Below are 14,251 nucleotides of genomic sequence, written 5' to 3' on the forward strand. Positions count from 1 at the left end.
CTTGCCTCCATGTTTACTTTGTTTTTTGAGGATTCAATGGAATTATTCTTTGGTCCAAATCATTCGGCCCATCCAATGGCAACACATTTCAATTGTCGCCTATGGATCTTTGACTATGGGATCGGGTTGAGATCTATGAACTTCGCAATTCCTGCCATGAAGTAGCCCTCTAAAAGGGAAGAGAAATTCGTCCCATGAAAAATGATACCGAAATTATGAGAATTTCATTTATTATAAAATAATGGGGAAATCAGGGAACTGGGCGTGCAAAATGACGACCTAAATGCTCTTGCAAATATAAAGTCTAACCCAAGCGTTGACCTGAAAAAAAAACTTGAAACAAAGTATAAAATAGTAATTACAAACTTAATTCATTTAAAAAAGTGCATAATGGCTGAAAATTTCATGTTTAGATTTTATGAAACATTTATATTCTTAAGTCTATCGTAGTTCTCGGTCGTTGGGGATTAATCTAGAAAAATCAGCCCATACGGAAGCGTATGACGGTGCGACTATGTGTGTACGCTATGCGAATATTAAATAAAATGGAACTTTATCTCGAAAAATAGCAATCAAAGGTTATTTTCCTTGGTTTAGTGTACCAAATAATAGGTTCATTATAGCCCCGAGTAAACTCCAGAGATGAATATTCACGTTTATTGTTTTGTAGTACTCTATAGATAACCCTAATAAAAAGACTTCCTCCTTTAACTTTGCTCGTTGTAAATTAACGGGATCTTATATTTAATCGTAGCATTTCCACACCATGAATGTCTTTTGTATTTCATTTCAATCATTTTGGCCAAATTCGCATTAGAAAAATTATCTCAACCTGTAATTTAGCCGTAATCGTTCGCGAACTCTTCCAGCACTCAAAACGCCTTCTTGTATATCATGCTAAATTTTCCCGCTTCTCAACTTTCAGCCGCAAGCACGTTAAGACCTGGTTAAGCGATACATTGACACGTGCAAGTTAATGTACGTTTGCGTGAATAATTTTGGTGGACCGGAACAGAACATGTACGAGTGCATTAACCAAATTAGAACGGGAACTATTTTCTGTGCATGCATTCGCACAGGTTAGGTGGTTACATGGTGCATTTTGGCGTTCATTCTCGCGTTCATACATTTAGATATTTACCCGTACGAGTTAATGTATCGTGTAACCAGGCCTTTAGATAATGGCTATGCAATGCCTCAAACGTTCACGAGTAACTGAAAAAACTACGTGTTAATACTTGTGCTTGCTCCCATAATGCGTGGTGGCTCGTGAAAGTTTTCCTGTTTTCCCAGGGACACGTGCGGGAAAAGTATGGCATGAAATATTCATGCTCAAGAAAAGGCATGTCAATGGCTTCATTTCAAGTTCCTTGATGTTGTTTCGCCGCTCCTTTTCTGGAATTCAAAAGGTGGTCTTTTGACTCCGTTCCGGCCGCTCTCTGGATAAATACGGAAGCCTCAAACGAGTTCGCTCTTCCTCACCTCCCTTCTCTGTCTCTCCACTGTTTATTTCACTCCCACGTGTTCCCTCGTTGTTCTTTCCACAGTCGGGCAAAGTCATTGACGGCTTTCTCCTTCCTTCCCAAACCCCGCTACAGTTTTCATCTCCTTACTCCACTCTTTTCCCCAACTTTGCCTCTTTCTGGTGCTGCCAGCCGAATGAATTTCGCTTCGCTTCAAGTGACTTGCTGCCGGTGTTTACTCAGCTGTTTCGAGGGAAAAATTACGAAGAACCTATATAACTCTTCTCGCTCTCTCTCTCGTTTAACTTCCCGGAATTTTGGGGTGGGTTTAAACTTCGTCAAAAACATCGTTTCCTCTGCTTCCAGGATTTCTCGAAGGAAGACCTTTAGAGAGGGTATCCACTTTCTTTTAGTTTGATTTCCCCAAGTCTTACCTTAAAAGTACGCATGCCTTCCGGTCTACAGGTTGTATTCCACACATGGCATATCACACGTTTTGAACTTATTTTGCTGCATTAAAGTTTCAGGGTACTAAGAGTATTTATATAAGTATATTTACTGCATGTCAAATGCAATAATTTAGCATGTAATAAAATTATGTGGACAAGTTTTCAAATGTTAGATTCCGACAATCGTTATATACAGTCTACTCTATGAACTCCGAAAATTCTAAGCTGGTGATTCATAATGAAAAATGACCTGTCAAGCGGAGGTTATGCGCCTTTTTAACGTTCAGGGCTCAATATACTCAACCGTGAAAACCTTAAAACCGTGAATAAGATGTGAATTTCGTCAATAAACCTTAAAAATCTTTCAAACATTTTTGCAGAACTACGATTTATTTATTTCGACACCCGAAAACAGCACTATTCGGCCTTTACATCGGAGTTTTTGATTACATGTAACAATCAAACGTGCGCAAACATCCATGCCCTGGATAAGGGTAACTCACCTTAGCGGGACTCGAGCCCACGACCTCTGGTTAGGCAGGCGAGGTCTTTTCCCCGCCGGCTCAGAGGCCGGCAAAAATTGACAGATCAAAAGAAAATGCGATATGTCGATCATGTTTCAAGGCCACTCAAGCGCGGACACTTTTCACGCATTTGTCTGCGCACGTATATTCGAATCGCAATAATTGGTCCATGACGACACATTGACCTTAAACCTGTGAACAATTGGAAGACCGATAACACTGGCGAAAATTCGGACACTTTTTAACTCCCCTGCCACCCTACTCCTTCCATTTTCCCACTTATTTTGCCAACGATAGGTGACGTCATAAGGGATAGCACTTTTAGTGCTGCGTTTATAGAGAACCCTGTCTTTTGCGTTTTTTTTATTTTTATTGTCTGTGATTGTTACGTGAATAATATTCTTACTTAAAATGGCTTATCAACAGACCGTGAATTTTATATTTAGCTGGAGTGGGAACCCTGAATTTGAATGACGGAGTTGGAAACACTTGATGAATGATAAAGTGAACAATCTATGTACAGCAGTCTATAAGTGACTATTTTTAATGGTGGTTTTTAGCGTTGTTTCCAGAAAAAAAAACATTTTTATAGATATATGTAATGCAATGTAAAGTGGAAACAAGAATTTTTGTGCCATTTTTATGAGGTTCAGGTTGATATAAAGGCTTGTAACAACTATTGGTCCAACTCTCTTCGTCTATACTATTCTTCCAAGTTTAAAACTGCCATAATTAAATTTATCGATTGTTTAGGTAGGATCTTCAAATTATAAATGGAAGAGTAAGCAAACTTTAAAATTAACAATCATGCCAACCATTTGTAGGTACCTCACATAGGCAATGGAAGAGGAAGTGAATGGAGAATATTTTTCTAATCAGTGATGGGAAGGAACTCTTAGAAAGGTGTTGCCTGTGAGAGTGTGAAACTGATTTAACATTATCAGGGGTGATTTAAGTTCTTCGATAGGACACGTTATCTTTTTAGTATGATAGGGGAGAGGCTCGATGAAAGGAAGAATCTGAAATGTGTAAAATGCTATCTCGGAAGAATTTTTTCCCCTTTCCTTGAACCATGGGCATCACATTCCCTCACGAGAAGGCAATTAAACGGACTCTTAGATATTCCGAGATACCTCATCATGGTGTAAAATTATACATGAAATGACAACGAAGCCTAGCGATAATAGGTTAAAGTGACACCCAACCTAGGACTGAAGTTCTTGAAGTAGACAGGATACTCTCAAAAATCCTTTTCATTAATTGAATAATATGTCATGTATGTATCCGAGAAGCATGAGCTATATATGGTGTTAACATTATACATTATTATACATTTCAACTGATACAAGAACTAAGTCGATAACTTAACGTAAACGGTACAAAATAGAACCATGAATATTTTTATGCATTCGGGCCAAAGTTACCCTAGTTGACGGTATGTGTGGAGGGCCTCATGGGGGGGGGGGTAATGACTTATGGCCATAGGGTGCAGGGTTGTCGATGTGTGACGTTTTCAGGGGGGTGAGGACCGGCGTAAGGCAAGGCGTAAGGTTCCCAGAGCACGTTGTCCCTTCAGCCCGGACTGGCTGGATGCTTGGCGAAGGGCGTCAGGTTGCCGAAGACCCTCGCGCGGGGTGGATTTTTGTAGAGCAGGGAAATCCTAAAAGATGGATGGCGGACGTTATTTTTTCATGCCATCCGGATTTCTGAGGCGACGGCGTGATGGCGGCCGCGGATGGAACGGGAGACCCTGAAAAAAGAAAATCCTTCCAATCGGATATCGAAGTTCTGGAGGAGATAGCGCGGCACCTGCTAGGCCGGGAAGAATTTTGACATCAGAAGGAATGCCAAAGTTGGGAGAATTCTTAAAAGCTGGAAAAGGACAGATAGGAATCCCTGCGTTACGAAAGTGTCGAAAAGGTTTTCAAGCATTCTAGTTCAAGAGTTACGGATAAAGGCAAAGAAGTAAGAACTTGGAAATATTTATTGTAAATTTATCATACTGTTTAATTGACGGTATTTCCATGTGATATTGTGATATTCTTAGGCCCACTCAATGGCATTAGTCAATTAGTGCCTACTTACTTACCAAGCTTTTCAACTGCATTATCTAGCATAAATAAGCAATACCATTTCATTTTAAGTAAAGAGTATTTATACAGGGGCACCTGCTTGGCCGGGAAAGAATTTTTTACACCAAAAGGAATAAAAAAGTTGGGAAAATTCGTAAAAGCTAGAAAAGGACAGAAATCACTGAGTCCCAAGATTGTCGAAGTGATTTTTCAAGCGTTTAGAATCAAGAATTAGGGACTGAGGCAAAGAAGAAAGAACTTGGAAATATTTATTGCTAATTTATCATGCTGTTTCATGAATGGTGTTTCTATGTGGTTTTCTTAGGTCCACTAAATGGCTGTATTTGATTAAAACGTACGTTATTACAGAGCTTCTCAACTGCATTATCAATCGTTAATAAGCAATATTATTTCAAGTAAAGCGTGCTCATACAGCACGTATTCTCCAGCTCTTGTGATGTAGTTAACTGAATTCTAAACTAGCATTAATAGGGATCCGTATAGGACATCAAAGAAGGACATTAATGGTGTTAAAATCATTTAAAGCTATATACCAAAACATGTAAAAGAGAGTGCATCACTGGAAATATTTGTGTCACACACTTTCCAATGACCCGTGAATACTGATCATACAATTCATTTATCTGTTTCTTGAGATGATTAATGTTCATTGCTGAGTTACAAGAAGCAATATTTTTTCAAATTGCTGATTGACACCGTTGTTACTTTTGTTACGTTGTTGCTTGAGAACGAAGGTGGATTTAAGGGGGGACACGGCCCCCCCCCCAGGCGCTTAAAAAATAGACAAGATTTTTTGCTACGGTTATCATTAAATTCGTTTATGTTTGTGCATTACGGTGCCTTATTTAATTTAATATTAATAACTTTCATATCAAAGACGAGGATATTTTCTACATTAATTGTTGTATTTTATTTTTAATCTCAAATATGAGAAGACGTCGACAAGGGTCTGATATTTATCTGTCAGATCTTTGTGCCCCCCCCCCCCCCAGAAAGAAAATCTTCGATCCGCCCCTGCTTGGGAATTGTCAGACGGTATATTGTGGAACATGTTACGAAGACTAATAAGTAAAAGATTTTTCAATGTCCACTTAGACTTTTAATTCAGTACATCGCATTTCAACGCTACTGCGTCATCATCAGGTAAACTGGTGATGACACAGTACAGCTGATGAGCGTTGTACCCTATTTAATGTCGAAGTGGACATTGCAAAATAGTTTCTTTATTAATCTATGATGGAGTTATTAAATCTAACTTTACTAAAAAAATAATGTACACGGAAACTATTCTTTTATTACCCCTTTTAATAACAAATACTGTTTGAAATGGTAGCCTGAAGCTTCTTTAGTGATAATAAATTCATATTTTTCACATAATTGCTATTTTTATGAATCATTACCAATGTATGTGCCAGTAAAACCTTTCCTTTTTCCTTTCCAGCATTGCTTTGCAATATCTTACCGGAGGGAAAATCAGAGGCAATATGAGCTGCGGGCCGGCACAGAATCCGACTGTAAAACATGGATCGAAGCGATCAGAGAAGCAAGGTACGTACTAACTGTTTATTTTCCTCATCCTTTTCAGTGTCTATTAGTTTTCCTCTCCACATAGTTCATGATTTAACATTAATTGATAATTTTCTTTTTCAAAATTGCCCATTATCCATTTTCAAAGGTATAATTCTGTGTAGTAAAAACGAATTGTTGATAAATAGTAGGTTTTCCAGCTCTAGGAATATTTTAAATTCGATGAAGATAATCAGTAATTATCTAAATAGTGAAGCTTTGGCATTAATAAGTGAATATTCGTAACATTTTCTTTATTTTCACGCCATAGCTTCGGCAAAAAATCAAATTTTAAATACAGGTCATTTCGTGTGTATGAAGGTGTCTCATCTTATCTGGTCGTTAATATACATTTTCATATTTTCGTGTTTTTTTATTAACGCTAATTTATTTTAAACAAATTCCCTGGTTTTCTGAAAACTAGCCTCAATACCGTCTTCTTTTGTGTTCTGACGTTACTATAACATAGTCTTTGTAAGTCAAAAAAGATTTACTCTAGTGGTTTGAGTGCCCTTGCAATTTTATGCTTGATGAGAATGATCCTTAGATCATTATTCTATTCAACAGGTTAAACTAATCAATGCGTAGTTTCGGTGGGTTATTTCATGTCAAATTTTTTTGAGTTTATGGCAGACTTTTGTGAGGCACTTTTCACATTCAAAGATTGAGGTTTTTATAGCTGCTCTTTTTCTCTATCTCATTCTCTATCAAATACGGCTGTCATAAAAAATGGTACATCAAGTATTCATCTCCACTGCAGGGCTATATCTGGCGCTATTCAGTATCTAGTGCGTAACGTAAAATATCAAGCTCTATTTAAAATGTTTAATCTGGTTCAATATCTAAATTATGGTGTATTTCATGCCTGTCGAATTATTTTCGTGGAGTCGTGTCAGGATTCATACCGGTTTAAATCACTGTGATACCGGTTTTAACGGACGCTTCTTCCATCGTCACTAGGGTGAATAAATTAGTTAGAGGTGTTTATTGGGTACCTTTTTAAGGTTTTTGAAGAAAATTTTTCATTTATATTCATTGAAAATGTATCGCTACCTCCAATAACGCTCATGGTAGTTAGTCTCCTCTATTCATCTATTAACTATACCCTCAGTGGTCTTCTACCGTTCTAGTTGCTTATTTAATGGTGAATATGAAGCCATTAAGTTTTCAATAGAAAAATATGTAATTCAATTTTAATGAAAATTCTTCGATGCAATCTTACAATACGAAAAATTCACTCCCATGGAAATGGTATCTTTATAATATTTTCCCAATTTTAATTTGGTGTTATGTCCTTATGGAATTTTCATTTACCAGTATCATATCTTGACCTTTGTATCACCTCTAAATCCAGGTGGAAAATTTTTCTGTATCGAAACTCATTCACATTAAGCAAAGACAGTGGGGTATACCAAGGACCACATATGGTGTGCCTTAGCAACGCTACGATTGGAAATAAATTTAATTAGCTTTCCCCTTGAGCTGTTCGTAAGCTGTATCCATTACAAACTTTCTTTATGAAGTTTTTTTTCAGAAGTCCTAAAAATGCTTACCTCTATTTCAATTAATTATTTAGTGAAAAAGGCTTTATATTCCTGAATATTAGGCAACTCCATACCAGGAGAGTTTATTACAGTGCCTCAAACACACACCCATACGTTACACCCACCCCTGTATTACGTAAGGGTCGCTATGTGTATTCTCCGTAATTGTGATTCTATATGGAGAATTCTGCTCTGAAATTTCACGCCAGAATCATTGCATCCCCCCACATTAATTGTATGGCGATAATTTTGGTGTGTTTCATTTCCCGTAAGTTTTTAACGTTCGCTCAGTGTTAAACGTTTTTCCACTAAGATTGCAGTATATAAAAGATACCACAAATTTTGAAACTTCTTCAATCGTACTATAAAGGGTTGAACTTGAAAAAAAGCTAACCAAAATTCATAATTTTCATTTTCGCTATGCAATTTGGCTGTAACTGCCTGTTTGCCTAGCATCCGTGTAACAGATCATTGAAATGAAATTACTCTTTTTTTATGGAGGCTGAAAATTTTGGCTGTGAGTATGATGTTTTGAACCGTAAGTTTTTTTCCACCTCTATACCATGTCCGTATTCTTCAAGCTTAGTAGTTTCCCTATAATTTAATAACCAATATTGATATATCTACATTGTATTTGTAACCAATATCGTACTATGAAGTTATTTTAAAATGCCCTGCTTTCCCGTCATTGAAGAAAAAAATTTAAGAATGGGTCGGAGAGAAATATTCCAGGCTATGTAAACTACAGCGTGTCAGCTAATTTGTGTTAAAATACAACCTTGTTTCAATTTCTTCCCTCCGTTTGCAATAAAATATATTCCATAGGGAGGCCCGAAATATAACATTTTTCGGAGTCAAATTTGCCCTTAATGGAAAAACCGTGGCCTGATACCAGGGCTTCGTATTAATTTTTGTTTTTAAAAATCTAATAACATGAATTAGAGTCATCTATACTGAACCACAATAACTATACGGCTGTGTCGGTATACAGCTCATCCTGATATTGGCCACTTGCGCCAGAGCCCAAAACTAAATATTTGCGCAAATACAGATGTGAATTAAATAGAAAAGACGACGATGTATTATTATATTCGATAATTTATTTGTTTATATATGATGACTACATCAGCTTTATTTCACCAATGAAACGTAGCTTCTATAATGAAATCCATGTTTTTACGATGTGTGCGAGTTATCAGCAAAGCGTAACCATAATAAGTAACATAAGAAGTAAGTTTTCGTGGATATGTATTCGCATTTTACCTATCAAGGTCATATTCGCGAGAATAAAGTAGTAGATTGTCAATTCCTCCTTGCATCCCATATGAGACATCCGGCATTCTTTTTATTCTTCTGGAAGTATATCATTCCCGTCAATATGGTAATACTTATTATAATTATCAATAGCAAAAAAATAAAGTTAATAATTAAAAAGTAATAATAATTGTTGTTATTGTTAAAATTATTATTATGTTTTTTCTTAAATTTTCTTCAGTTTTCACTGAGTAGCTTTAGTGTTAAGAGCACGGGTTTTCACCAAGGTAACTCTTCACTATTGAATTGCGTTGAGAAATTTTCTCGTGATATGACAGGTTGAAATTATTACAGCCTTTTGCAGTTTGATGTAAGTATTTGGATGGAGGTTGAGTATTTTGAAACTATTTTGTATGTGTTTTGGGATGATACCGGTAGCTGAGATGACAATTGGAGCTATATAAACCTGTTCCATATTCCATATTCTTTTTATTTCTATTGCCAGATCTTGGTACTTGTTAATTTTTCCTGTAATTGTCTTTTCGATGTTATGTGACAGTGGCACGGCAATATCAACTATGTAGCAAGTTCTATATTTCTTGTCAATCAACACTATATCTGGTCTATTATTAGCTATAGTTTTATCTGTTTGAATAGGCAGATCGTAATAGATTTTAAATTCGCCGTTTTCAAGCACTGTTTCAGGGTGGTACACATAATATGGGGTCTTAGTATCTATTAACTTGTGTTGGTAGGCCAGTTTTTGGTGGATAATTTTTGCAACTTGATTATGTCTACTTAAATATTCTGTATTAGCTAGCATCTTACAGCCAGATATAATGTGCTGGATTGTTTCAGGTACTTGAAAACACCTTCTACATTTGTCATCTGTTATGCTTTTATCACCAAGGATGTACTTTGCATAATTTTTAGTGCGGATGACCTGGTCTTGTATTGCAAGCATGAACCCTTCGGTTTCTCCATAAAGTTCACCCAATGACAACCATTTGTTTGATGAGATTTTATCAACATATGGTTGATTGAGGTCATTGATGTGTCGTCCATGTAATTCCTTCTGGGCCCATACTTCTACCTTTCTATTTAATAGAACAGCTCCTGTGTTGGTTGCTTCATCGGTCGTGCCATTTTTTAGATTTAATGGTGTTAATTTGTTGTCGGCATATACTATTGATTTGTGAAGCTTCGAACTGTTTGATTTATCGTAGAAGAAATGTTTTAGTCCATGAATTTGGTTTTTGAGGAGCTGTTGTAAATCTATTAACCCTCTACCTCCCATATAGCGGGGTAGCGTTAGCCTTTCTATTGCAGCCTTTGGGTGATGTAAATTAAATTTTGTGAATGTTGTACGTATTGATCTTTCTATGCCTGCTATTTCGGTTTTGGTCCAGTCAATCACTCCAAATGTATATGTCAACACAGGTACCGCAAACGTATTGATGGCTTTGATTACATTTCGTGCATTTAATTCTGTTTTAAGGATGGATGTTAGTCTTTTATGGAATTCAGTTGTTAATTCCTTCTTGATCTGTTTATGTTGTATTGATTTTGCTTGCAGGAATCCAAGGTATTTGTAGTTCTCATTTGCTTCCATAGATATTATTGACTCGTCTTCTGTAACATTGAAGTTACCATGCTTGATTTTCCCTTTTTCTATGTGAAGCAATCTGCATTTATCCAATCCGAATTGCATTTTTATATCCGCGGAGAACCTACTTGTGACATCCAAAAGGTACTTGAGCTGTATTTCATTTGAGGCATAGATTTTAATATCGTCCATATATAGAAGGTGAGACAAAGTAAAACTGGTGTTTGTACTATTTTTGTTAAAATTATTATTATTATCATTATTATTATTATAACTATTATTATTATCATCATCGTCATTATTATCATTTTTTACGCATAAATAATATTGAATTATCAGAAGTTGACTTTTGTGTACCGTAAACCTAAAATTTCTGCGCAGAAGTCGTAAGTCGCCCTAACCATCACAGCTCCCTACTTCTCACCCCCCGTTCTGCGCATTGCAGACCAACAGTTTTCGCGACATCTATTCACTCTCACGGCCCACATTCTCACGCTAACCGCCCCCGTGGGAAATCCCCTCGCATTCCTGTTTTTTGAAAGGGATGAAAGGAAGAGGGAAGTTGAGACGGAAGAATAATAAAAGCCAAGAGAGGGACGGACGGAAAGCTGATGTAAACAAAAGAGTTTGAAGGGATCGATGTTAATTTTCTCCGTCCGCGGCCGGAACAGCGCGTTCCCCTCCCGCTTGTGTAATGCGGACTAAATCTCGGCTCTCTCGTGTGACTATTCCACCAGCGGGCATGCGGCTCGGACCTTTGTATCGCAGCGGGACCTTCACATGTTTTTTCCCCAGCTCATCGATCCAACTAGTCCCTCCGAATTGAATTGGGGCCCTTCCCGAGGGCTCGTCTTCCTAATGAACCCACGGATTCCCTTTCTGGAATGATAAAAAAAAATTCCATGCCGATTTCGTTTTAAATCTGTATCTGTTGCCCGACGGTGGGACATCAAAGCTGTGGACGGAAGGTCATTGGTTAGAATGGAAAGGGAACAGAGGATGCGGAGGTATAGGAAAAAAAAGAGGAGCGGAAATTTGTTTTGTTCCGAAGACATGCATGGTGGATTGGACTCTCAATAAGTCCTATTTTGTTCTCATACTTTCTATTTTATGTGAGAGCGTCCAGAAGTAACGGGTTAGTTGGTATTACATGGTTAATGCAGAGGTCGGTCGTGGTCTGTAATTTGGAAATATATAGTTAATTACTCCGAGCCTTCCTGATCCACAATAAAATAGAAATAAGATTTTATACTTTTCCAGCGAATTATGCGGGTCCACCTCTCAGGATTAACAGCGGGTTTAAATCTCAATTTCTGCCGACGTTTCGAACTCCGACTCGGGGCTCATCCTTAGGGATGCTGAATGTCGTTTTCTTAAAAGAGAGATGAGCCCCGAGCGGGAGCTCAAAACGTCGCGTCGGCAGAAATGGATTTTTTAACCCAGTAGGAAACTCGAGAGAAGTTTACCAACACAATAAAGTTGGTTGGCTTGTACGTAGGGCAGAATATTGCTTCTATAGATTCGTCAAGTCCATTTTTAATTTAATTTAAGTTTTTAACATGTCAAAATTAAATTCCAATTGTAATTTCGCGGTCAAATTTTAATACTTGGTCGGCCCACGTCTTGTCACCTAGGGCTAATATTGAGGTATTGACCTTGAAAATGGCACTTGATACAGAAAAAAAACATTGTCCACCAAGTACCGAATAGCCGGCGGAAAAAGACACCTGGTTTGTAATTGTGACAGAAGTATAGCTTAATTCCACAACTTTAACCCCAATGCGCTCATTTAAATCCAAAGCCTGATATGAAAACGTTTGAGATTTTGCACTAAGTGCAAGTGATGATAGTATATTCTTAGAACCCTTGCAATTGCAGCAATGAGCACAAGTTATTTCTGATGAAATTTAATATGAAGTAACATAATTAGCAGTTTACATGAAAAACAACTTCATCTGAAATTATGATTAGGGAAATTTCTTTAAATGTTAGAACGTAGGTTTCCGCGGCGATGGTCTGATCTCTGCATTGCTTCAGGGTTTTCTTCCGCGTCAGCTTGTTTACAGACAACAGTTTCGCTGGCTATCCTGCCAGCGTCTTCAGGTCGAAGGTGTCGGCTGTTGGTTTCTGCCTCGCTTATATGCCGTAGGCTGGATGGGAGCTGCTCTGTGATTGGCTGTCTGACTGGGCGCTTCTCTCTGATTGGCTCTCTCTTTGATGAATCTTTTCCAGGCGCTGTGAAGGAAGTATCCATCTTCTCTATTGAAATTCAACGGTATTTTTTTAATTTCTATTGCCTCCCTAATTTGTCTAGGGTAGTATCGGCACGCCTTAACTAAAAGTTTCTTTTCTTCAAATTGGATATCGTGGCCAGGTTCCGACCATGCATGTTCGGCGATGGCGGAGAGTTGAAACTGTTTGTTCTTGGTCGCCCTTTAATCCTTACATGCATGGAGCGGCAAGTTTCCCCAATGCAGGATTTTCCGCAGGAGCAAGGCACCTTGTATACCACCCTCACATAGTTCTTGCAGAATGATGTCCTTGGGCCCGGGGGGGGAAGTCAGTCCCTTATCTTGGTCACGCATTTATATCTGGTGACCACGTCATATTTTTCTTAATATGGTAGCGATCCTTTCTGACGTTCCAGCGACGCGGAAGAAAACCCTGAAGAAATGCAGAGATCATCTCTTTTTAACTCTTTATCATTTAGTATTATTTATTCCTCCTACTTTTCACCTTACAGTGTCCCACGTATTGCACAATTGTATTTAGTTAATTTTCTCATGGTATTGGTAGATTTAATTAGATTGCCTAAGGTGTCGGATGACATCAAGTGTCACCCGGAAACTTAGAGGTGGAAGGTCAATTATTGTGCAACATCGCTTAGGTTAAGTGTTTTAACCCATGTAGGTTAAGTGTTTTGTAGCAAAAGGATTTGAGTTAGAACATTTATAAATAAATGTGATTGATAATGATGATCTAGCCCATACCCTAAAAACGATAGGAACCAAAAGTATGATAATAAATTAGCATGATAAAAACTCAATAAAAGTGGGAGAGGTTATCCTTATGGAAGTGTTTCCTCCTTGAAAACTGCCTACGTTAAAATATGCGCGCAAAATTAGCAGACAAAAACTTTTTTTCCAAAAGATGCCAATAGCTCTCTTTTGGATTATCTCGCTTTACGTTCACGCGGCAGTCTGGGAAATACCAGATTTACTGCGGTGCCCCGCTTTGGCGTAGGTTTAAGGTTCAGTACTGCTAATGGAGACTGTACTCAACAGGAGATTTACCGGATGACTTCGAGAAGAACATCATTGTACCAATACCCAAATAGAAGAGAGCAGAGCAGTGCGGAGATGTTAGGACCATAAGCCTGACGACACATGCGTCGAAGGATATGATAAGAATCATTTACAGGAGAATAAAACGAAGAGCAGAAGAATTCCTGGATGAGGACCAATTCGGATTTAGGAAAAGCAAGGGCGCAATATAAGCAATTTTGACTCTTAGGCTGCTCATAGCGAAGGGAATCGAGATAAACAAACCGACTTTCATAACATTTGTCGATTTAGAGAAGGCATATAACGTGGAATGGCATTCAATAGAATTATGAAAGAAATCGAAGTGCTCCATAGCGATCGTAGGATTTTTCACATCTTGTATAAAAATCCAGTAGCTAGGTCAAATGTGGTCCCAACTATGCAGAAGCAAGAATAGGAAAGGGAGTGAGACAAAGAGTGTACACTTTC

The 14,251-nt window shown here is 37.8% G+C and overlaps 1 protein-coding gene across 4 annotated transcripts in view; it reads left to right on the forward strand.

Moving 5' to 3' along the window:
• Positions 1–14,251, forward strand: part of LOC124166353 (ras-specific guanine nucleotide-releasing factor 2-like) — a 590,936-nt gene that overhangs the window by 404,791 nt on the left and 171,894 nt on the right. For all 4 annotated transcript variants that reach the window (XM_046543819.1, XM_046543821.1, XM_046543822.1 and 1 more), the window contains exon 3: positions 5,971–6,077. In XM_046543819.1, the coding sequence (XP_046399775.1) occupies positions 5,971–6,077 (107 nt within the window). The remainder of the gene's footprint in view (positions 1–5,970; positions 6,078–14,251) is intronic.

The sequence above is a fragment of the Ischnura elegans genome, chromosome 10 (genome assembly GCF_921293095.1).
Source record: "Ischnura elegans chromosome 10, ioIscEleg1.1, whole genome shotgun sequence".
Taxonomy (NCBI): domain Eukaryota; kingdom Metazoa; phylum Arthropoda; class Insecta; order Odonata; family Coenagrionidae; genus Ischnura; species Ischnura elegans.